The 24,613-nt window shown below is 58.3% G+C and overlaps 2 protein-coding genes across 3 annotated transcripts; one reads left to right on the top strand and one right to left on the bottom strand.

Moving 5' to 3' along the window:
- The first annotated feature begins 27 nt into the window (after positions 1-27).
- Positions 28-2,985, top strand: PNMT (phenylethanolamine N-methyltransferase). Its single transcript, XM_002719132.5, has 3 exons — positions 28-1,717; positions 2,148-2,355; positions 2,454-2,985. The coding sequence occupies exons 1-3, from the start codon at positions 1,513-1,515 to the stop codon at positions 2,899-2,901; spliced, it is 861 nt and encodes a 286-aa protein (XP_002719178.2). The 5' UTR covers positions 28-1,512; the 3' UTR covers positions 2,902-2,985.
- Positions 2,417-16,667, bottom strand: PGAP3 (post-GPI attachment to proteins phospholipase 3). 2 transcript variants are annotated; one of them, XM_008271414.4, is made up of 8 exons: positions 15,261-16,667; positions 13,692-13,789; positions 12,828-12,980; positions 6,614-6,676; positions 6,175-6,236; positions 5,731-5,867; positions 5,373-5,577; positions 2,417-5,176 (listed from the first exon to the last, which is right to left on the bottom strand). In XM_008271414.4, the coding sequence occupies exons 1-8, from the start codon at positions 15,439-15,441 to the stop codon at positions 5,113-5,115; spliced, it is 963 nt and encodes a 320-aa protein (XP_008269636.3). In that variant the 5' UTR covers positions 15,442-16,667; the 3' UTR covers positions 2,417-5,112. The 2 variants fall into 2 exon arrangements, 1 of the variants encoding a protein (XP_008269636.3); XR_011383482.1 differs by lacking the exons at positions 2,417-5,176; positions 5,373-5,577; positions 5,731-5,867; positions 6,175-6,236 and adding an exon at positions 8,087-8,305 and having other exon boundaries at positions 6,615-6,676.
- Positions 16,668-24,613: the final 7,946 nt, after the last annotated feature.

The raw sequence follows: 24,613 nt of genomic DNA, 5'->3' as shown, positions 1-24,613 counted from the left end.
TGGGTACACCCATGCTTGGGGGAGCAGGGACAGGGCTGTAAACAGGGCGCGTGTCTGTCCAGTCCCCTTCCCGGACCCGGACTCCACTGCCAGCCCTGGCTTCTGTGTCCAGCCCCCTGGCACTGGGCAGTGGCCCGCAGGCCAGCTGGCAGCCTGCACTTGTTTAAATGATGTCTCACGGAGACTATGGAGGGGGCTGGCACCGGCCCTGTCCTTGGCCGTGCCTCAGGGTGTGTCCAGGGTCAGTGACCCCAAGGCTACCCTACTCAGTTCTGAATCCAGACAGAATCAGTCCTTGGCTGGGGGTCAGGCGCTCCACCTTCCCTGGCCTGGGAGCCCAGGGTGGATTGCTAGGGGCCACAGGGGTCAGGTTCCTGTCTGTTACCCCTGCAGCTGTCATGGTGACTCATGTCCCACCCTGGCTGCCCAGCCCAACAAGGAGATTAAACCCTTGGAACAGGAGGGATAGACGCAGAGGAGGCCCAGGTCAAGGTGGCCAGGGCCGGTCCCAGCCGGGGCTGTGGCCTGGGCAGAGGCAGAGGGGCATGGGTTCCAAGGGGGTCCCATTTCAGGAAGCTCAAGGAGAGCAGGAAGGGAACGCCTGGCTGCTGTGCCAAGCAGAACCTGCAGAGGGAGCTGAAGTGCGGCTGGGAGAGGGGGCCGAGGCCCAGACCCGTGGGACCTCAGATCCGTAGGCTCCCAAAGGCCCTTACTGGGCCCTGGAGGCCCAGAGACAGCCCCTGGGCTTTGCCCTCACCTGAGTCCTGCATCCCGGACTCCCCGACGTGGTGGGAACATCTCGAGCCCTCTGCCCACAGATAAGCAGCCGAGAGCCGGCAGAGCCCGCAGGGGAGGCCCTGTGTTCCGGCTGCTAAATGCATTAGCCTCCCCTATCGCTGCCGCCATCCAACAGGCTGCCGCCATCCAACAGGCGGGACCCAGCCTGCCCTGGGGCCCGGGGCCACCATGCAATAGCGGTGGGAACGGATTGTCCTTTGTCGAAGGGGGAGGACCAGGTGCTGGGGTGGGGTGGGGAGCTGCACGAGGGGTGGGGAATGGGAGTGGGGGTGACATAGAAGGAAAGGGTTTTCGTGAGGAAGAAGCGCCAGACGGGGGTCTGGGGCCCGGGGCTGGGGGCTGGGGGCTCATTTGAACCTTGGGAGGGAAGGATGCGAGGCCAGGCACATGGAGGCAGTGGCTCTGGCTGTGGGGAGCTGGAGACAAGAGACAGGAAGGGTGGGGCTCGGGCGGTGGGGGCGCGGGGCCCAGGCAGAAGGCAGCGGAGCGGGGTGGGGGCGGGAGCTGATGTTCCTGCGGCGTCCCTCATCCCCACCCCTGTGTCTGCGGCGGGAACACTAACTCAGATGGATGGGGTGGGGAGACGCGGCGTGCGTGGCCCCGGGCGCCTCATCGCTCAGCTGCCGCCCCCGCCGCTGAAGGCCGGGTTGGGGTCCGGCGGTGGATAAAGGGGCCGCCGGACGAGCGGGACACAGGGACGGCCGCGGCAGCAGCATGAGCCGGGCAGACACCAGCCACCCTGCGGGCGCAGCAGCCTCCGACTCGGACCCAGGCCGGGCGGCGGTCGCCTTGGCCTACCAGCGCTTCGAGCCCCGCGCCTACCTCCGCAACAACTACGCGCCCCCTCGCGGGGACCTGAGCAGCCCCGACGGCGTTGGGCCTTGGAAGCTGCGCTGCTTGGCGCAGACCTTCGCCACGGGTGAGTTCAGGGAAACTGAGGCACGGATAGAAGACCTCATTGGGGAGCAAAAAGGGACGAGAGGGCGTCAGGTGGGGGGCCAAGAGGCAAAGGCGGGGGCTAACACGCAATCAGAAGGGAAAGCTAAGAGGACCAAGGAGAGAGGTGGCGGGGGAAGGCAGAGATTGGGCAGGGAGAGGCTCGGCCAGGCAGCTCGGGACTCCCCCAGGAATCCTCACTGACAGCTAGTTTTCCAGGTGTGGGATGTGAGTCTCAGGGAGGTCAAGTTCCTTTCCCAAGGCCTTCGATGGAGCCAGGACCCACCTGGCTTCAGTCTGAATCCAAACCCAGTGCTTCCTCCTGCTGGGAGACAGGTTTATGGGGGATGGCAGGCGAGGGAGGGGGGACAGGGCAGGCCTGGCACCAGGACGCGGTCCTCTCCCTCGTCCAGGTGAGGTGTCCGGACACTCCCTTATCGACATCGGTTCAGGCCCCACCGTCTACCAGCTGCTCAGTGCCTGCGCCCACTTTGAGGACATCACCATGACCGATTTCCTGGAGGTCAACCGCCGGGAGCTGGAGCTGTGGCTGCGGGAGGAGCCGGGGGCCTTCAGCTGGAGCGCCTACAGCCAGCACGTCTGCTGCATCGAGGGCAGGGGGTAATGGCTCTGGGTGGTGTCTGGCTGGGAGTGGGTGGCACAGGGCGGCCGAGGGCTGTGTGGGGGGCCGTCCTGAGCCTCGCCTTGTGCCTCCACAGTGAGTCCTGGCAGGAGAAAGAGCGCCAGCTGCGGGCCAGGGTGAAGCGGGTGCTGCCCATCGACGTGCACCAGCCCCAGCCTCTGGGTGCTGGGAGCCCGGCACCCCTGCCTGCTGACGCCCTCGTCTCTGCCTTCTGCCTGGAGGCCGTGAGCCCGGATCTTGCCAGCTTCCAGCGGGCCCTGGGCCACATCACCACGCTGCTGAGGCCTGGGGGGCACCTGCTCCTCATCGGGGCCCTGGAGGAGTCGTGGTACCTGGCTGGGGAGGCCAGGCTGGTGGTGGTGCCCGTGTGTGAGGAGGAGGTGAGGAAGGCTCTGCAGCAGAGCGGCTACGAGGTCCGGGACCTTCGTACCTACTCCATGCCTGCCCACCTCCAGACAGGCGTCGATGACGTCAAGGGCATCTTCTTTGCTTGGGCCCAGAAGAAGACGGCAGTGGGGGTGTGAGGCCCCAGTGTGCTGCACGGCCCTCGGCTCCCAGAGCCCCTGTCACGTGAAGTGCATCCAATAAAGGCAGACGTGCCTGCTGCATTGCGCCAGTGTGGTCTGTGCCCTCCCTGGGAAGCAACACAGGCCGAGAGATCTCTTCCACGTTGGGGGGGGTGGGGGAGGCACCAGCTCTAGCCCTTCAAGCTTCAATGAGGGACACTTGCTGTGTCACTCATTCTTTCCAAACTTAGGAAAGCCAAGGTCAAGGGGGAGTTCATCCAGCACCCTGCTGTGTGCCGGACCTTGCAATGTACAGACACTTCGATCACCCCATCCAGTCCGTGCATTTGTTCAGTCCTGTTAGCCAGTTTCCAGGCAAAGCTCAGCAAAACAGAGCTTGGCAGGGCCTGGCTCGGACCACAGGTGGGGAGAGACTGGAGCAGGATTTGCATGGGGGTGGTGAGGTGCTGCAGCCCAGCCCAGGCCCAGGCAAGGGGGCAGAAAACAAGTGCCACCAGCTCCCCCCGAGCTGGACCTCGCCCTCCCACCCCTGTGAACTTCAGCAGAGACCCCCAACCCCGTCGAGTGCCTCCAGCCAGCTCCAGGGCCCCCACCTCCTCCTCCATGCAGCCCACTGTACACAGTAATAGAGCTGTACAAGAGAAGGTGAGACAGAGAATTGTTTATTAGGCACGTCCCTTGCCACCCTCCCACCTTAAAATAGTTTCCAGTATCAAAAGAACCTAACAAAGGCCGCCCCAGTCCCTGAGATTGGAGTCCTGGCACAGTCCCCTACCTCCCGGGGAGGGACAAGGGGGCAGGGACAGAGCAAGAACCCAGTCTCCCTATTTCAGGCACAGGCACTGCCTTTGGGAAAGTTTCCGGAGCTCCACATTCCATGGGGGGGGGGGGGCAGGAATGTGCCAGGGCTGCCGGCAACTCCAGGGGGTCACCTTTACCAGGACACCGGCAGAGCATGGCCCCTGCCTGCCTCACAGCCACCCTGGAACAGCGAGCCCCTCTGGGCTCACCAGCCACAGGCTTTCTCCCCTCCTCCCTCAAAGAGCAGGCACCAGGAGGGCGAGGCCGTCAGGCCTGGGCAGGGCGGCAGGCCGCGAAGGGCCCTGGGGACCCCTATTTCCTTCCCTCCTCTTCCTCCCCAGAGGCTGGCTCTAGAGGGTGGTTCTAAGTTGTGGGACGTCCTGTTGGGGCTGGGAGGGGTGGCGAAGGTACACCGGGCACACACATGGCGAGCCTGGACCCCAGCCCCAGCCTGATCGGGGGGATATCCTGGCTGCCTGGCTGGGCCTTGGGCAGAGCTAGTGCTCAATGGCTGTAATGGTGACTTAGTTCCTCCCATCCTGCTCCCCCCAACACACACACACCCACAGCACATTCACCAGCATCCATTCCCAGGCACAGCCCACAGGCACACTCACAGTCTATGCAAAATCCCCCCACCCACACAACCCCCTTGCCCCCTGAACACACACACTCCGTTCTCCACACTGCACGCCCAGGCCTGAGCTCATGGTCTGGCGCCCCTGCACTGGGCCTGACCCATGCTCCCCTGCACTGGGCCTGACCCATGCTCCCTTGAACCTCATGGAGCCTCCCAAGCCAAAAAGCAGCGCAGGACTTTTGTTCTGGGCTCGGAGGGGAGTATGCGAGGCTTCCTGGGCATCTGGCTGCAGCAACAGTCAGGTGGAAACCCATTCCCATCCCGGTCCCTGCAGCTTGGGCCTTCAATTGAGGTCCCATGGGGACAATGAGATTGGACCGCAGATTTAGGTGGCCAAAGAGCAAGCATCCAGTGCCACCTAGTGGTGTCCTGGAGGAGCGCATGGTAACAGAGGGGCCTTCCCTGTATCCCCAGAGGCTGGCGGGAACAGATCTCCTCAGTACACAGAGGGCTCCGGGCCCCAGTGGGGGTGGGGGGTGGGGGTGCTGCTGGTGCTGGGGAAACAGAGGCATGTCTCAGCAGACCTAAGAATCCACTCGGTTCCATCCCCGTTCAGCTCCAGGAGCTAGATCGGCAGCCCAATCTCTGGCCCCGAGACCTGGGGAGGCCCGCAGTGGGTGGGCAGCCACATGATTCTGAGCCCACAACTCTCAAGTTCAAATGTGAGATGCCAAAAGGAAAAAAAAAATCATCTCAAAGGTTGAGTGGGGGAGAGTCAGCAGGGAGGGGGCAGGCTCCCCCACTGGGCAGCCCCGCTCCCAGGGTCTTCAGTCCAGCTTGAACTTGGCCTCAGACTCCTTCAGCAGGTACAGGCTGTCGTCTTTCAGAAAGCTGTGGGCAAGGGGGACCCCCGTGAGGCTCCCTGCTCTGAAGCTGCCTTGGAGGCAGCCGGGCAGTGCCAGCAAGGCCAGCAAGGCCAGAGCGTGTGCGTGGGCACCCAGGGCGGGGGGGGGGGGGCCCTAAGGGGCAAAAGGGGCAGGGGAGGGAGGGCTAAGGGAGATGAGCGCCGGGTGGGGACGGCACCCACCTGAAGAAGAGGACGTGGACAGGGATGGTGCTGATGTGCCAGATGGCGTGGGCATCCAAGACCCAGAAGAGAGGCGGGAAATCAAGCAGCTCGAGCAGGGACAGCCCGTGCAGCAGCACGACCACCCCCACGCACTTGCGCACGTGAGGCAGCCGCCGCTGGTTCCGCAGGCACCAGGCCAACCACCACACCAAGTTCACCAGGCCTGTGTGATGGTGCGGGGGGTGGGGTGGGGTGGGGCTCATTCTCTGCACCGTGGCCACCTCTCCAAGGCCACCGCAACCCACGCTCCCCTCTGAGCCTCCCTCTCCCACCCCAAGGGCCTCTCCAGAACCTCCTGCGCCCACCCCAGCCTCACCCATGGCCACGTTGGCCGCCAGGTTGTAGCCGTAGTCAAAGCGGACGAGGCTCAGGTAGGACACATGCGCGGTCAGCAGCAGCAGCAGGAGGACCCGGAAGGCGGCAGCCACAGCTGGGTGCTGCAGCCCCACAGTCCTGCCGCAGGCCCGGAGTCGCTCAGAGGGCGCCAGGGGCCGGCCCAGAACAGCAGCCTCCAAGGCCACCGCCCCCTGCCACCCAAAGGTCCAGCTGGGCAGCCTCGTGTCGCCCCAGGGCCTGCGGCCAGGTCTGCAGCTCCTTGTGAGGATCCAGGACTCCAGCCCTCCCCCAGGGTCCCATGAAGGACAGCCCACAGGGGAGACCAGGGAAGGCCCTGGGGCTCTCCTGGCTGAAAGAGCCGACAAAGGCTGGGTGAGCCCCTCCCGCCCTGGCTCTGCCCCTGCAGCCAGCAGGGAGGGCTCACCTGACGCAGCACAGGTAGATGGAGTGGAGGATGACGGTGGAGGCGCAGAAGTAGTCCATTTTCTGAGGACAGGGAGGGCCGAAGGTGGGGCCAGAGAGGACCCAGCGTGGGCCAGTGCACAACCACGCGCTCACGGGGGCGGGGTGTCCCGGGGCCTGCAGTCAGTGGGGACCGTGTCTCCTGCTCCTTCTGCCTATTGCTGTTTCATTGCTGAATTGAACAGACTGGCCCTGTGTTCAGATCGCACTGGGCGGCCTGGCTTGGGCCGCAGTGCAGACGCTGGCGCTGGGGACTGTGTGCTCCTTCCTAGCCGGGTGGCCCTAGCAAAGGACTTCCCCTCTCCAGGGCTCAGCGACAGAGAGCTCAGTCACCAGGAGGGCAGAGGGCCCGGCGCGCGGGGAGCAGCACGGGACCGGCCCGCAGCGGAGGGGGCACTCACCTCGGTAAGGTCGGTGTCCCTGGTGTGGAAAACTGTGGACCAGAACCAAGCGTTGAGGGACACCTGAAGGGGGAAAGCCTGGTCAGAGCGCTACCCCTGCCCCTGCACCCACCCCCATCACCTCCTCTTAGGGATGGGGCTCTGTGGGGGTGAGGAATGGCTTCCCCACCCCCCCACCATCACCCCAAGCCCTCCAAGGCCGGGGGGAGGGGGCTGCAGCCTCCAGACTCGGGCCTAGCTTGGGAACCAGTTCTGGCAGATCCAAGTTCCCTGGTTACTCAATCGCTAAGACAACAGCCCCCGGGGGCCTCACCTCCTTCCCCACCCGGCCCAAGGCAGCTGATGACCTCAGCCTCTGGGGGCGGGAAGGCGGTAGGTGGGGCTGAGGGCTGGAGCCAGCTTGGGGTGTGTCCCCGGCAAGGCAAGCAAGCAGGGAGGGAGATCAAGCAGATCCCACTGGAGTCCAGTCCTGAGCAGGAGGCCGCCAACTTAGCGCAGCTTCCTCCTGGCTGGGCCTGTCCAACCCGCCAGACCAGTGGCTGCTCTGAGCCCTGGGTGGGGGCAGGGGCAGCACTGGAGGGGCTGTGGTGGGCGAGGGCCTAGGAGGGGGGTGTCTGCGGCTGCAGGGAGAGATTCCAAATCATCCTGCAAATGAGCCCCGGGTCTTGCGGGAGTCGGTGCTGGCACCCGTTTTGGGGACTTGGCCCCAGGAGGGATGTGGTAGGGTGGGAGAAGGCCTGGAAGGCAGGGTGGGACACTGCCGGGCAGGGGAGGGCGCAGTGCCAGGGCCCGCAGCAGGGGGGTCAGAGGGCAGGAACGGCTCCTGGATGCAGGCCCGCGGAGTTGAGGTGGGCAGGGCCCCAAAGCCCACTGGGTATTTTCGTGTTGCCAGGCCCAGGAAGGCTCACGGGAGCCTGGGGAGGCCTGTGCAGCCCCAGCCCAGGCCAAGCCCTGCCACTGCTGCTCCTCTTCACCTGGGCCGAGCATCCCCCCACCCCCGTCCTGGCCGGAGGGACCCTTCAGTGACTATTTGCAGTCAGGCGGCTTCCTCATTTGAGGACAGTCATTCTGTCCCCTCCCCCTGGACGCTGCCCCTTCCCCAGAGGCAGCCACATGGGTGCCATCAGGAGGCTGGAAGGTGGGGTTCAGGCTGGATCCTGACACCGTTGCCTGGAAGTCTGCGATGCCTGGGGCCAGCAGGGGGAGGGGAGCAGGGCCCAGGTGATGGCACAGGGACCTCCTTCCTTGGGGAGGAGAGTGGCCCTAGAGCCAGTGTGGGCGGGAGGAGGGGAAGGCAGCAGGGACAGGCAGCTGGCCAGGCCTCCTCATCCCCCATAGCAGGAAGAGGGAGGCAACAGGAGGACAGAGCTAAGTGGCGGTCGGAACAAGGAGAGCAGCGGTGTGGGAGACAGGGCCAGGCCTTAGCACCATGAGACGGGGTCCCCAGGGTGCCTTGCACTTACAGAGACCCACCTGCAGCCTGGACTCTGCACCCCGATAAGTCCCCTCTCCCCCGGGCTGTGTCCCTCTATGAGGGGGCTCCTCTTCTGACCCTTGCCTCAGACTTGGGAGGAAGTGTCATTAAGAAGGCAGGCCCTACAGCCAGACTTGCCAGGGCTCAAATCCCAGCTCTGCATTTCCTGTGTGTCCTTAGGCAAGTTATTTAGCCTTGCTGGGCCTCAGTTTTCTCATCTGTAAAATGGGAATAATGGTAGTGTCGGTCAGGATTTCACAAGCAACGCAAATACAGTGTGGAGCACAGGACCCGGGGCAGGGCTCGTCACCAGGCGCAGGATCGGTCCAAGGAGCACCTGCAATTTATCGGTTGCAGCCGCAGCCCCAGCCTGCCTCCCACGCTCCCTACTGGCCGAGGAAGTCCAGGCCGAGAAGGGGTGTTTGCCCCCACAGTTGAGGGCTGGGACGGAAAGTCAGGAGGCTTCCCAACGTGACGGAGCTGAGTCCAGGTCCTGCCTTGGCCCTTCAGTGGCCGTGTGATCACGAACAAACAGCACAGCTCTATGAGGCTCGGATGCTTGTGGAACAGGGTCAGCGAGCGCCCCACCGCCCAGGGCGGGGTTGAAATGCCTGGCGTGAAGGAGCCGCTGCTGCGTACGTGGGCCTCCTGCCGCCGGGCACACAGGCGGGGTCAGTCTCCTGCACGGTGTCCCGCAGGCTGACCGCCCCCCCCCCCCAGCTTTCCTTTCTTCAAGGGTCACAAATTTCAGGGTCAAACCACGGGACCCCTCACTCTGGTTCCCGAGCTGCGGTGCCGCCAGCGTGGGCCCAGCAGATCTAACTCCTCTACGCTCAGCGCTCATAACCAAGACACAGGCCCGGGGGACAGACGGATGTGGAAGGCAGGGAGAGCCCCAAGTGGCAAATGCGCGGCGGCTCCAGACGCCTCGGCAGGGAGGGGTAACTGGCCAGGGGCGCTGGGCTGGCCTGGCAGGCACCGAGAACTCCGTGTAAACACCGAGGGAAGGGGGCGGCCAGGGGCACGGTGCCAAAGGGGGTGGGGCTTCCGGGGACAGGGAGGGCTGCTGGCAGGGGCAGGAGTCGGCTGGAAAATAAGAAAATTGAGACAAAAATATCACAGCCGTGAAACTGGTTGGATGCCAAGTGCGCCAGATCTGTCAGGAATCCGACCCCAGTGCTAAGCCCCAGCGCTCGGGGCTGTCACTGACACCGTGGCGGTGGGGACAAGTGGGTCTTTAAATAGCTTGGTGTCTCAGAAGTGGGGGAGGCAGAATGTTAAATATGATGCCTGCTGCCCCCCACCCCCACCCCCGCCAGGGCCCACAGTGTCTCACTCCCTGCCCCGGGCAGGGCCAGCCCAGCCCGGCTCACTCCCGAGAGAAGGGGGCTTCCTCCACAATCAGAAAGGGTTCCTTGATTTCCTGCTGGTCTGACCATCAGGAAGTCCTCCCTGAAGTCTAACCACCATCCAGCTACAGCCTCCATCTATCTATGCTTATAGTTTCCTCAGCAGAGGTGGGACACGATCAGTCTCCACCCCCGTAAGTCATCCACAATTTGGGCTCCCTTGCCACCCCTCCTCTCCATCCTCCACCGGAGAGAAAAGGACGCCTCTCTCCCAAGACCTCATCCTACCCCCACCCCAACAGAAATCCGGAGCCCCGCAAGCCCATGGCCACACCCTCGCTACAGCTGGGAACGCTTCCCCCTGCAGAAACACTCCCAGGACCCAAGTCCAGGGTTGGACCCAAACTGATCAAGGTGGGGACGGGGTTGGCTCCGAGGCCTGTCCCGAGGGCCCAGTGGTGGCACCGGGGGTCCCCTGTCCCAGGACCCCATATCCCAGAGTGTGTGCTAAGACAAGCCCAGCTCTCTCTCCCCCAGGGTCTCTGGTCACACGGGCCTGTAGGGGTGACCCCTTAAGAAGGAGGCTGATCTGTTGACACCACTGGGACGAGAGGTCCAAGAGCCAGAAGATCAAGCGAGAGTCCTGACATCACCACTGGCCTCTGGCCACGTCACGCAGGCAAAGGCTGGGCGCCTCGGGTCACCTCAGACCTGCGTTTTCTCCACAGAGGCCCTGGGCTGTGTGCAGAGTCCGGGCAGGGCGGTGCCGAGCTCTCTAATGGGGGCAGGGGCGAGGAGGCGGCGCAGGCCGTGGGCCCACGCAAGTGGCTCCCTGGAAGAACCCCAGAGGAAGGCAGGCAGGTTAGGGGTCGTGTCCTCAAGCTCCCTGCCCTCCCGCTTTCTCGGCCAGGACCGAATTCCTCTCTCTGCGAGGCCTGCCCAGGAAGTGGTGGCAGGGGCAGGAGTCCATGCCGGCCATGCCGGGACTGCCTGCCACAGAGCACCCAGCCCCGCACCGGGCACTCGGCCCTCTCTGCTCCGCCTCCCTGCACATCCTGAACTCGCCGCACTGTGGCCTTCCTGGACTGCACGCGTTGCTGATGCTGTGACCCTAGCCTGGAACACCTGAGTCCCAGGCCTGGCCCCCACGTGTCCACGCCTAGGCCTGCCAAGTCCCAGACGATGCAACACCTCTCTCTCCTACTCCCTGGGCTTGCCCGGCAGACGTCCCCACCTGGGGGATGTGGTCTCCCCGCCTCACCACTCCCAGGGCTCTGCCTGCCGCCCGCCTTCTGGGCTCCCTGGCTCTGCACCTCCCCGCAAGCACTGAGCCCTCTCTATCTACTGCAAGTGCTTGTGGAACACCCACCACAGGACCCGGAAGCAGCCCAGACAGGCTATGTACTGGGGTCCCCGCGTCATCCTGGGTGCCAGCCCCGTCTCCATTACCCACGAACTTAGCTGTTCACTGCGGGCACCTTCTCCTCTGGCTGAGCCTCGCCCAGAGCGCACAGCGGTATGGGGAGGGCTGGATGACATGTACACAAGGTAGGCCACCCTGCTTCATGGCCTGAGTTCCGATTCCTAACGAATCTGGCGATGGATGCAGATGAGGAAGCATCGGGGAGGGTCACCGTTTCCCAGCCCCCTCCCCCTGCACATCTCCTCAGCACACCGCGCTCTCAGCTTTCCTCCCAGGGTGACCGGGGACCTCGAGGCCAGATCCAGAGGTTCCTTCAGCTCTCATCTGTCCATCCAGCAACGCCCAGAAAGCAGCCACTCCTTCCTGCCCTAGTTTCCCGCTGACCTCTCTGCGCACACCTCTCTCCCTTGCTGGCCCCTGAGTTCTCCGCGCCAGGCCCTTTCTCTTCTCAGATCTACGTTCCCCACGTGGCCTCCTCCACGCACAGTCTGGGTCCCTGCCATCTCAGAAGCACACGGGGCTCAGCCTTGACGGCTTGCTTCTCAACTAATCCACCAACCGGGCTCCCCTGCGGAGCCCAGACGGCAGGGAGGGTGGGCTCCGTGACCTTGGCGGCAACCTGAACCTCTGTGGTCCTTAGTTCCCCGCTCTGGAAACCGGAGATGACAATTACACCTACTTCACGAGCTCATCATGGGATGAACAAGGTTAACATGCATTAAATGCTTAGAAGGGTGGCTGCCACACAGGCAGGGGTGTGCATATGGTAAAGTGAGTTATTCGAGAATTTCACTTCCAAAACCTAACTCGACCGTCCCGTCTCTGATGCCCGGGACCCCTGCCACCCGTCCTGTCTGGCTATTGGGCCCTGCGCTGACTCCTCCGGCATGGGCTCCTGCATCTGCCCGGCCCAGTGGGCTTTCCAGGGGGCAACTCTGTTCACAAACCCACTTTGCTCCCCAACCCTCATTCAGAGCCCCTCAGCGCCTCCTGACACGCGAGTGGCGACCTAAAGCAGTGGGCCCTCGGGTGGCTGCCCCAGCCCGGCCACCTCACTCCCACTGCCTGGCTTCCCACACAGCAGGCCTGCTGGCCCTCCAGGTCCACACCTGCCCGGGCATATCCTGCCTTCCGTGTTAGAAGCCCACCCCCGCCAGGCTCTCCACTGCACCTCGCTCACATTCACTCCTACCTCCAAGGCCCCTTCCTCAGGGAAGCCCTCCCTGACTGCCCCATACTGGTTCAGTTCCCCAACCTCCACCCTTCCACTCCTTCTCGAGAGCTGTGCATCTACATTCAATTGTGTGACTGTGTGATCAGCACCACAGGGCACAGGTCTGTTTTCACATCTTCATTATTTGCAGCACCCAGCAAAGTCCCTGGCACACGTAGAGATAACTACAAGTCTCTTACCCTCACCCTCCCCAGGGCTGCCATGGCTCACGGCTGCCCTGCAGCCCGGGCCCTGCCCAGGGCTCCTCACAGCAGCTGCACCGTGAGCCTCACAGCCCTTCATGGGCGCACAGATGGGATTCACGTGGCTTCTGCAGGGGGCCGGAGCCCTGGCTGCGCTCTCTCGGAGTGCCAGGCTGCCACCGCCCACCAGCTCTGGGTCAGAAGCGAGATCGGTCCACTCCCTCCAGAGGGGTTCCATGAAGACCCGTGGTCCAGCACACTGCCGACCACCTGTGCCTAAGGACTGCCTTCCGAGTCTTTCGGCGGCTGCCTCCTCCAGGACAAGAACAGTGCCCCTTCCCTCTCCCCAGACAGCCTGGTCTGGCCCCTGCCGGAAAGGCGGGCCTGATTCAGCACCCTCCCTGTGTCTGCCTAGGCCGGGCCACCCCAGGGCTCTAACAGGGTGGGGCTAGGTGGGCAGACACCCTGTTGGGTGTTCCTAGAGGACCTAGGAGTTCCTCCCCCGAGACGCAAGACGCGGATGCACAGCAGGCATGCTGCCAGGACACCTACCCAGGCGAAGGCCACACAGGTGTGGTACATGGGGGAGGAGGCCGGCACGGAGGTGCGGTAGCGGCAGAGCATCACCAGGCTGGCCAGGCCATTGAGGAAAGAGGCCATGGCAGAAGCCGGCTCTTGGAAGAACAGGAACCGGGAGAAGGGCCACTGAAAAAGAAGCAGATGGAGGGGGCCTGAGGGGCCGGCGACCCCCACTGGGCCCAGCCAAAAATCCCTGCCATTCCCCAGCTCAGGGGATGAGGAATTTCAGGCCAATGAGCTGCTCTCCCATCCCTGGTTGAGGGTCAGAGCCTTGCCCGCAGCGAGCCCCACGCCCCACGACGACCAGGTGGGTCAGCGTGGACGGCTTGGTGTGGCCTGGTGGAGGGCCCAGTGCCTCCTCTCTCCTGACCACAACACTCCAAGCCTCCGCCCACTCTGGGCAGACTGGGGAGAATAATTCTTGCCACCTTCAGCAAGCTAGGATGATAACCCTGGCTCAAAAGACACCAGCAGACTGTGTCCCCGGGCACTAGGAATGGGGGTGGGGTCACTGTTAATCCAAACCCCCATGGAGAAGCAGTGGGACGCGTGCTGCAGAGGACCGGGGAATTTGTCCTTGTAGCAAGGTGGGCACCTCCAGCAGCCTTGGAAGCCCAGCATCACTCCCTGAGGCCTCCTAGATCTTGCTCCTCGGAATCCAGGGGCAGAATACATCGGTCCCGCCTGACTACGTGGGAATCAGCAGATTCTGAGAAGAGCTGGTGCCTGCCCCAAGCACACACCCATCACCCCACACCTTGGACAGCTCAGTGTAGTCCAGCAGGGAGACACCTTACTACCACAACCCCCTGATACCCACCCTGACCCCCGTCTCACCTTGCCATGGAACTGTGGCACCTTGTGACCTTCCCGGAGGTAGAGGCCTACGGTGACCCACATGCACTCATACTTACAGTCGTCTTGGCAGGTCCAGCCTGAAACAGACAAACATGGCCTGGTGCGCTCCCCTGCACAGGGAGGCACCGAGAGCGTGAATGGGGCCCAAGCTCAGATGCAGGCCAAGAGGGTCTGCAGGTAAGGAGTGAACCAGGAGACATCTCAAGATGCCAGCTTCCCACGTGAACAGGCAAGAGATGATGGGACACACGCATCACAGGGAGAGGTCGCGGACGTGCATTTTAGGGGTGAGGGCAAACAGAGAAGTTTCTTTTCCCCTTTCACCTATAAGGGGAATCTTGGCAACTGATGAATTCATTGGTAGGAAACCTGTTTGTCTTTCCCGAACACAAGAGCTACTCCCCTGCCAGGCAGAAGGGTCCTTGCTGTCTGACTCCTCTCCTAGGCAATGAAGCCCAAATTCTCCCCCATAACTTCTGAGGCCCCAGATTTGCCATTCCAGCTTTATTTCCAGGATGCCTTGTCAGGCAGCCTGTGCCCTTGGGTAAACCGCTTTTGGCTTTGCCCACTTCTGGGCCTCCACTGTCTTGGTTCCCTCTGTCCAGAGTGCAAAACGTTAATAAGCAGGACAAGCCTGTGGTCGAACAAGCAAGAACTGGAAACGCCAGTTTCCACTCATTGGCTGTGTGGCTCTGGGCAGGGCACCCAACAGGCCTCAGATTCCCCAACTGTCAAAACGGACTTTAGAGACACTTTCCGAGAGAGCTGTGGTGAAAGCCGACACCTGTCACACATGTGTGCTTAGTGTGTTGGTTCCTTGCCCATTATAATCACAAGTCCATATTTAATGTATCCATCCAGAGGCCCTTCACAAAGGATTCCAAGGTGACCCTTGTCCCCAGCCCCTCAAAGCAGGAATCCAGCCCTCCCTCTCTCAAAGGCTTCTAGTGCTTAACTGAAGGATCCTTTTGGGCTCAAATCATTCTCTGCCTTGTGCTTGAGGAGGCTGCTGTCCTGTGAGGGCTCTGAGGCCCTAAAGACTGACCCGGAGTCTGATTTCTGTATTGTTCCAGGGCCTTGAACCCAGCAAGTATCTAAAAGTACCTATTTCATTAAAAATAAGAAAATGAGGGGCCGCCATTGTGGCTTAGCGGGTAAGGCCACCACCTGCAATACTGGCATCCCATATGGGCAAAGGTTTGAGTCTCAGCTGCTCCACTGCTCCCTGCTAGAGACCTGGGAGAAGCCTCGGAAGATGGCCCCTGCTTGGGCCCCTGCACCCGTATGGGAGACCTGGAAGAAGCTCCTGGCTCCTGGCTTCCCCCTGGCCCAGTCCTGGCTGTGAGGCCATCTGGGAGTTAAAACAGCAGATGGAAGATTTCTTGTTCTGTCTCTCCCTCTCTCTGCAATGTTGACTTTCAAATATAAATCTTAAAATAAGCAAATGAATAAATAAAAAAATAAAAACTTTTGGGAAAGGTTCAGAAACTGCAGGGAGTATTGGGGGGGGGAGAGACTAGGGGCGGGGCTTAAAGGGGCGGGGCTTACCGGCCAGGCTCATGTAGATTGGCTGGCGAGAGCGGAAGTGCTTCAGCGCGCCCCCGGAGCAGTTCCGCTCTTCGCACTGGAGGACGCATTCGCGGTACACCGGCTCGCGATCGCCCTGGGAGCCGCTCGCTAGTGCGGCTGCCCCCGCCAGCAACACCAACCCCACCGCCCTCCCGGCCATCCTTCCACGCTGGCTCGTTGCCGGGGGAGGAGCTTAGGAGCGTGTGAAGTCTCCACTTCCGGAGTAAACGGAAGTCCCTGTGTTCCTTATTCTGTCCGCCGGCATTCACGCACTGTAAATAATAGTTCCCGGGTTTTTGTGGGCGCCTGCCCCACCCCTCGTCCCACTGTTTTTTCTATATTTTGAGGCGACAGAGTGAGGGGAAAATGGACGCCTGATGGGTCCAGGAGCAAAATAAAGTCTTTTGTCCTTCGCTTTCTTCTCTCCGGCGTCTGTTTTCATTTGAGACAAGGCTTTTTTTTTTTTTTTTTTTTTTTATCAGCAGGCCTGTTGGGTTTCAACTCCTCAGTGTAGCTAGAGCCATACCCTTCTGTGTGTCTCTTCTGGCAACACCCTGGTTGACACAGCTCAAGCTGTGGAGATGCATCTCCCTGCGTCTACTTTGCCCCCTCCAATTTCAAAATTCAAATTTGACTCCGTCACTTTCCTTCTTAAAATCCTTTACAGACTTCCAGCTTTCCTTAGGATAAAAGGCAAACCCCGTAAGCCCTGCCCGACGCAGCCCTGCCATCCGCCTGCACTCCTCTGCTCCAGACCCGCTCCTCAAGCCTTCAGGAATCGCTCTTGCTCTCATTCTGGTTTATTCTTCTGGTCTGTGTAAGCACCAGCTCCTCAGGGTGATTGCTGTTTGCCACTCTGCCTGCAGCACTGGCAGAAGTTGGCTCATGGTAGGTACTAAGTGCGGTTAAAAAAGAAAAAAAAAAAAAAGAATGAACAGCATAATTCAGCATAAGAACTTGCCGGGTACCAAATCCAGGGCTGTCAAGTCATTAGTGTGGTTCCGTGCTGAAACAGAAGGGATGTAATATTTCAAGAAAGACCCTGAGAATAGGACACTTGCTTTAGGATCCACTCCACCTCCCCTACAGGACCTCCAGAACCCACCTGTTCAATTTTGTGAGAGCACTGAAGCCTTGTGGTTAACGATGGCCTTTCCTCTCCCCCCAGCCTGTTCACCCTTGGTCAATTTTTCCTTTTTACCCTGTGGGGTAGAATGAGTAAGAAGTTAACACTGAATTCCATTCTTTCATTCACTCACTCACTCACTCAGCATTTCCTGAGCTCTTAGCCCTAGATCCGTGCTAATCAAGGCACAACACTGGGACATACCATCCACTGCATTTCCTGTGACTGGTGTGTCTTCCAGTGACCCCTGCATTTCAGCACCCAACTGATACTGATCCATAAGGAGCTGATCAGAAGCAAACCAGTGTGAATATTGCTTTGCATCTGACAGATCAGTTGTTTAAGAACACATTTTTTAATTTCATTGAGTCCTTACTATAACTGTGGAATCAATCTTTTTACAAGGATGCCCATTTAAAGATGAGGACATTTAGGATTAAGGAGGATGAAATTCTGACAAAGATTCTCCCTTTGAAAGAACTCCTAGGTCAAAATAGGACTCTTAAAACCTCAAAGGTTGGCCGGCGCTGTGGCTCAATAGGCTAATCCTTTGCCTGCGGTGCCGGCACACCAGGTTCTAGTCCTGGTCAGGGCGCCAGATTCTGTCCCGGTTGCCCCTCTTCCAGGCCAGCCCTCTGCTATGGCCTGGGAGTGCAGTGGAGGATGGCCCAAATCCTTGGGCCCTGCACCCGCATGGGAGACCAGGAGAAGCACCCCTGGCTCCTGGCTTCAGATCAGCGCAATGCACTGGCTGCGGCAGCCATTGGAGGGTGAACCAACGGCAAAAAAGGAAGACCTTTCTCTCTGTCTCTCTCTCTCTCACTGTCCACTCTGCCTGTCAAAAAAAAACAAAACAAAACAAAACAAAAAAACAAAACAAACAAACAAAAAAAAAACAAAAAACTCAAATAAATAGATAAATAAATCTTTTATAAAAGGTGGCAACACCTTTTAAGTTTATATTAAGTAAAACTCATAAACAACTATATGTAGTTGAGTTGCTGTTAATAGTTGAGATATTGCTACATTTATGTGCATTTAGTAAAATATTAATTTTTATAGTTTGCTATAACAATGAAAATTTCTCTAGGTCTTTGAAAACTCATGTTTACATACCTGATGGAGAGAACAATTCCAGTGGAGACTTCTGTCTTGTCTTTTTGGGAGATGGGGTTACTACACAAAATTATAGGAGATCATTGTTGGGAGTCAGTGCCTGTGCCAGGTCCCAGCAGAATAGACTAAACCAAAAATGGAGTCACTCATGCTAAATGCCACATAGCCTGAACTTTAAGGAATCACATAGATCCCAAATCAGACCTGAAAACAGAAGATTCCAATCTACCTGAGTCAGTGCAATAAAGAATTCCCCTTTCGCTTTAACCCTTAGAAAAAACGGCCTGATGTTAACCAATAACCTAAGTAACCTAATGCTTGCCAATCATCCTTTTTGCTATTGTTCTGCTTTCATGCTCCTACCTTACAAAACCCCTGTTCTGCCCCCGGTGGGAGCTCTCATTCTGTTTGTAGACTGGGGGCTGCCCTAATTCACGAATTGTGGCTAAAAGTCAATTCAATCTATAGCTTTTAAAAAAATTCTTACTTGTTTCTTTTTTATTTTATTTGAAAGGCAGAGACAGAGAGAAAGATCTTCCATCTACTGGTCTACTCCCTAAATGCCCACAACAGACAGGGCCAGACTGAAGCTAGGAGCCCAGAACACAACACAGTCTGGATCTCCCATGTTGGTGGCAGGGACTCAAGGCTGGGGCTTGAACCACACACTCTGGGACAGGATGTGGGCATCCCAAGTGACAGCAGCCACTGCGTTAAACACCCACCTCCCGATTTGTGTCTTTGATGGGGAGTTGTCTCTGAGGGACACTGCTTGAGAATTTCCCCAGCTAACAGTTACCTGGCCGTCCTCTTTCTCAAATTTTCAGCCTGGAGCCCCCACTTCCCTACTGATCCCCTGTAGCCTAATCTGCTTCCAAACTTGTTTTTGGTTTTATATGTGAGTCACAGTCTACAAAGTCACCAATTCATTCTTTTTTTTTTTTTTTTTTTTTTTTTTTTTGACAGGCAGAGTAGACAGTGAGAGAGAGAGAGAAAGGTCTTCCTTTTGCCGTTGGTTCACCCTCCAATGGCCGCCGTGGCCGGCGCACTGCGGCTGGCGCACCGCGCTGATCTGATGGCAGGAGCCAGGTACTTAATCCTGGTCTCCCATGGGGTGCAGGGCCCAAGCACTTGGGCCATCCTCCACTGCACTCCCTGGCCACAGCAGAGAGCTGGCCTGGAAGAGGGGCAACCAGGACAGAATCCGGCGCCCTGACTGGGACTAGAACCAGGTGTGCCGGCGCCGCAAGGTGGAGGATTAGCCTAGTGAGCCGTGGCGCCGGCCACCAATTCATTCTTTTAACTTAGCTCACCAAACCCTACCGTGTGTCAATCCTTTTGCACTAGTGGGAAAAAAAAAAAAAAAAAAAAAAGGATGAATCAGAAGTGGTTCCCAGGTCAGGAAGGATAAAGACAATCAAACTGTACAGCGTACGATGGGCGCAACAGCAGGCTTCTATTCTCAGAGCAATAATTGGGGAATGGTGGAATGGTCTACAATGAGGGTTTCTTTACTCGTCAAATCTTTTTTTTATTAAGATTTTTATTTATTTATTTGACAGGTAGAGTTACAGACAGTGAGAGAGAGAGAAAGTGCTTCCTTCCATTGGTTCAACCCCCCAAATAGCCGCAATGGCCGGAGCTATGCTGATCCGAAGCCAGGAGTCAGGTGTTTCCTCCTGGTCTCCCATGCAGGTGCAGGGACCCAGGCACTTGGGCCATCCTCCACTGCCTTCCCAGGCCACGGGAGAGAGCTGGACTGGAAGAGGAGCAACCAGGACTAGAACCCGGTGCCCTATGGGTCAAATCTTCTTAAAATTTAATTTTTAAAAATTTATTTAAGAGGCAGCGAGAGAGAGAGAGAGAGAGAGAGAGAGATCCCCCATCAACGGCCTTACTCCCTAAATGTCTGCAATAACTACCGAGCCTAGCCTAAGCTGGATCAGGAAACGCAGCTCAGGTTTCCCACATGAGCGGTGGGAACTCAATCACTCGAGCCATCACTGTTGTTTCCCAATGTCTCTGTCTCCATCGCTGTCGCCGTCACCGTCGCCGTCTCTGTTAGCAGGAAGCTGGAGTCAGGAGCTGAGCTGGGTATTGAATCCATCTGATATGGGATGTGGGTATCTTAACTGCTAGGCTGATGAGCCACTCCCAAACTTATCTCTTTTTAAAAACTTTTAAAAATTATTTACGTATTTGAGAGGCAAGAACGAGCTCTCAACTACTGGGCTTGTTCCCCAAGCACCTGCGGTGACCCAGGCTGCGCTGAGCTGCAGCTGGGAACATCATCCAGGTCTCCCGCATGGGTGGCAGGACCCCAATTGCTTGGGCCATCACCACTGCCTCCCCTCCCAGGCCCTGCAGTAGCAGGAAGCTGGAGCTGGCTATTGTGCCCAGACACGCTGATGGGGATGTTGGTGGCAACTGGCATCTTAACCACTAGACTCTATGGCCCCACCCTAACTTATTTTGTAATTCCATTTTCCATTAACTTTTTGAAACATGCTTGGGGTCTGTGCTGTAGCTTAGCAGGTAATACTGCTGCCTGCAGCGCCAGCTTCTCATATGGACACCACTTCAAGTCCCAGCGCTCCACTGCCGATACAGCTCTCTGCTATGGCCTGGGAAAAGCAGTGGAGGATGGCCCAAGTCTTTGGGCCCCTGCACCTTGTGAGACCCAGAAGAACCTCCTGGCCCCTGGCTTTGACCTAGCCCAGCCCTGGTTGTTTCAGCTATTTGGGGAGTGAACCAATGGATAAAAGGTCTCTCTCTCTCTCTCTCTAACTTTTTAAAATAAATAAATAATCTTAAAAAGAAGGTAGAAATAGTTATTGTCTGTGAGGAGATATGGACCAGTAATAGGGAAGTGAAGGGCATTTTAAAATTTTTATACCTTTTTCAATTCTGTACCATCTACATATATCATCAGTGAAAAAAACAAGAAAAATGTAAGCAGAACAACTTCAAGGAGTGACAAGCGAGGGGTGAGGCAGAATTGGAAAACGGAGCAGTGACAGCAGTGACCGCGGGGAGAGTAGAGAAGTGGGCAGGCAGGGGCCATCGACTTCGACTTCGGTTCAGTGGCCAGGACAGGCCTTTCTTAGCTACAGCCTGCTTGACCAGAGGGAAGCAGCCCTGGGAGCCCCCGGGGGCAGGCTGTTGGAGGCTGAGGGGAACTGCCAGCAAGAGAGCCCTGGGGCCGCGTTGAGCATGGCATCTTTGAAAATCAAAGGAGCCTGCATGGCTGGAATGTGGGGAGGTTGAAGCCGCAGCCTGAGAGCTGATCCCATCAGGCCTCCTGGGTCCTGGTGGAGCCCTGGGTTCTGGGAAACCGCTTAGGGCTGTTTCGGCCCTGGAGCAGATGACATGACCCGAGTCCCCTTCAAAATACTAACTGCGGCTGCTGGGGCCTGGCGGCGAGATTGTAGGGGCCAAGAAGTGATAGAGGGGTGAGCCCAGCCTGTGGTGGAGGTAGGAAAAGTGCGAATGTACTGGTAGTGGATTTGGAAGATTTTACAGAATGTCTACATAATGACGGCAAGGAAAGAGAAGACCCAACAATGTGGGCTCCCTGAGTGCAATGGTCTGAAACTGGAACGATCCTTTCAAAGCAGGACTTTGGGAGGCTTCTGGAAGCTTCTTGGTGTCCAGAGGCAAGAACGTCCTCCTTTAAGCTCCAGTGGTCTACCGCTCCAGCTGCAATGGTGGGGGCGGGTGGGGCAGTGAGCCTGGGGCCCCCAGGGCGGGGGCAGCAGGAAGAATCTGCAATCCAGGACACGGAAGGCCACGGGCACCTGCGATCTCACTATCTCACGGAGCCCACTCCCTACCATGTGCAGAAGCATTTGTCCGTGCGCCGCTGTGGGCAGCTCTCCAGTGTTTCAGACAGCAAAGGGTGAGCCCTTCAAGGCCACGAACAAAGCGACCATCTGAGCAGAGACCCACAGATAATCCAAGTGCGCCACTGAAGAGCAGTGCCAGTCCCCTGCGTTGTGTGCTGCACCTGGGCCGAAGGGCGCGACGGGCATGGTGTAAAAGCCAGGGGAGTCCCAGGCGGCAGAGTGCCCAGCAGAGCCACTTCTGGGGCCTCAGGCCTGCATTCCTGAGGGGTGTTGAGGGGGGGAAAGCCCCCCCCCCACACCATGTGTCTGGCAAGTTTGGGCTCTGTCTCTTTTGCTGTCCTTGAAACTGGAACTAACCCTGAGCCCAGTCGTTAGGCTCCAAGTATTCGGGAAAGGCCAGCTTCAGACAGGCCCAATTTTCTTATCAGAAGCTTCTAAATGACTCTCCTTTGGCCCCTGGAAGGCCTTGTTCCTCCTTCAAGGGACTCCTTCCAAGTAACTAATTCCCACAAACACTTCCCCAGCAACCCGCACCCAGCCTCAAGGCCCTGTGTGGCAGGCCCTGGTGTGTAGCCTGGACCTCGGACTGTGGACTGCACTGTCCCCTCCCTTTTTCTGTTTGTTTTCAGTCCTCTGACCTGAGGCTGGCTGATGAGGTAGGTAGAGGGGAGGAGACTCTGGGGCCAACAGGCATACACACATATGCTCATGCACACAATACACACTTGCATGCACACACAAACACGCACATAGACATATGCACACAATATACATATCCATGGATACGCACATGGCACACACGCATGCACAAACAACACACATGGACACACAGCGTGTGCATACACATGCACACACACCACACACCACACAAGCATGCACACACAGCACACACAACACGCACATGGACACACAGCATACATGCACACACACGCACACACACACACAACACTTCCTTTGCCTCCGGGTTTCAGTGGCTGGTGAATGATTGATTGGCATTTCACAGGCCAGTGGCTCCAGACCCTAAGAGATCCATTCCTCTGCCCACAGGGTCCCTGTTGCCCAAGGATCTTCTTGGGCAAGTCTCACCCTCCTGCCCTCTGACCTAGGCTGGCCGCCCTGCCCTGCCCTGCCCGGTGTCCTGTGTCCTGCAGCCACTCCTCCCCGTGTGGCGCCGCCTCCTTCCAGGCCCCAACAATCCCCCTCTTCTCCCTTCAGTCAACCCCTTCCAGGCTCTCCTGCCAGGCCCCGGGGAGGGGCAGGGGAGAAGAGAATGGAGACAGCAGGGTCCACCCTGCCCCCTCCCTCCCCTCTTGTCAAACACCAGACAAGGTTTTTTCCTCTTCCATCTCCACTCTGAATGGGCCCATTCTCTTTGGGAGGCTTGGGCCCGCTGAGCCTCCTCCCGGGCTTGCTGGCGTGGGTTCTGACCCCAGCTCCTCCCCCACCCCCTCCTGCCCCCGCCTCAGCTGGCTGGCCCTGCCCACTCCGCTGCCCACAGGGATGCGCCTGGTCAGCCAGTGAGGGTGGCTTCCTGGGACTGGGATGGGGGTCTGGGATGCTCTGGTGGAGACAGGGAGTGAAAGGAGGGAGAAGGCGGGATCTTGGTGGGAGTGGGGAGGGGCATGGTTACCTGGACTCCTTGGAGGAGCCACCTCTGGCTCCCTGATAGGGGCCTGGGGAGAGGGCAGGTGGTACCCTAGATTCTGGGCTCCTGTAGTGGAGGAAGCCAAAGCTTCCAGGGTTCTGTTGCAGGCTCCGCCCTGTGATCTTGAAGACTTCCTCTCCTTCTCAGGATCTCCTGTGCAAAGCGGGGAACCACAGCCCTCCCCCCAAGCCCTGGAGGCTGGAGAAGGGCTTGGTGAGATGAGGTTTGTGGTTTGGGGACACAGGGCTCAGAACAGGTATCTCCTGAAGAATGGCCGCCATGCAGCGCTCCCAGCTGGACTCTTCCTAACAAGAGGACAAAGGAGGAGCGGGCCAGGGGGTGGGGGTGGGCTAGCATCCTGAAGGGCTCCCGAGGCCACGCCCACCCTCGCCCAGGTGCATGCCCTCCAGTGTGTGGCCAGCACGGCCTCTCACCAGAGCAAGGAGAAGCTGCAGGTCTGAGGCAGGCTCACTGGGTCTCAGGCTGCAGGTTAGAGGGAGGGTGAGGGGCCGGACTTGCTGGATGCTCAACTTTCTCCACTTGCCCACAGGCGTCCTGGGTAAATTGCTTAACTCTTTGGAGCCTCGCCCTAACACTAACTCAAGCGAAAACAGATTATGGATGGTCGTTGTGAAGGCTGTGAGCTCCTGTACTTACACAGCGGTGTTTCCTCAATGTTTGTGACAAGGATCCAAGGAATAATCGGATTTATCCAAGGAATAAATTACCCAGGACACACACAAAACTACACCTACCCTCCACTGCATGCAATGTGCTCAGATCTTTTCTATCCTGTTCTTTCTTTTTTTTTCTTTTTAAGCCTTCTCTTGGTCTAAAATGATTTCCCAGTCCACCCTTTAATCTTGACTGCAGCTGGCACATCCCTGGTTAGACCCAGAGGAGGACTTACTATGGGGTTAAGGAAGGGTAAGCTTGAGGCTTCTTATTTGCATGCACGTACCTCACTTTTTTAAAAAGATCTATTTATTTATTTGAAAGCCAGAGTTAACAGAGGCAGAGAGAGACAGCGAGAGAGGGGTCTTCCATCTAATGGTTCACTCCCCAAATGGCTGCAACAGCCAGAGCTGGACTGATCCAAAGCCAGGAGCCTGAAGCTTTTCCCAGGTCTCCTACGCAGGTGCAGGGGCCCAAGCACTTGGGCCATCTTCCACTGCTTTCCCAGGCCATAGCAGAGAGCTGGATCGGAAGTGGAGCTGCTGAGACCGAAACCAGAGGCCATGTGGGATGCTGGCACTGCAGGTGGTGGCTTTGCCCGCTATGCCACAGTGTTGGCCTCTCCATCACTTTCTTTTAAAAAAAAATATGTATTTATTTATTTGAGAGAGAGAGGTTTATTTTTCATCTGTTGGTTCACTCCCCAAATGCCCACAACAGCCAGGGTTGAGCCAGTCCAAAGCCAGGAGACTGGAACTCCATTCAGGTTTCCTGTGTGGGTGATAGGAACCCAAGCACTTGAGCCATCATCAGCTGCTTCCCAGGCACGTTAGCAGGAAGCTGAATCGGAAGCATGGTGCAGCCAGGACTCTGATGTGGGAGTCCTGCCATCTCTCTCCAACTCTTTTTTAAAGAGAGTCTCTCA

Source organism: Oryctolagus cuniculus, chromosome 17 (assembly GCF_964237555.1).
Source record: "Oryctolagus cuniculus chromosome 17, mOryCun1.1, whole genome shotgun sequence".
Classification (NCBI taxonomy): Eukaryota; Metazoa; Chordata; class Mammalia; order Lagomorpha; family Leporidae; genus Oryctolagus; species Oryctolagus cuniculus.
This window is presented reverse-complemented; position numbering and strand designations above follow the sequence as displayed.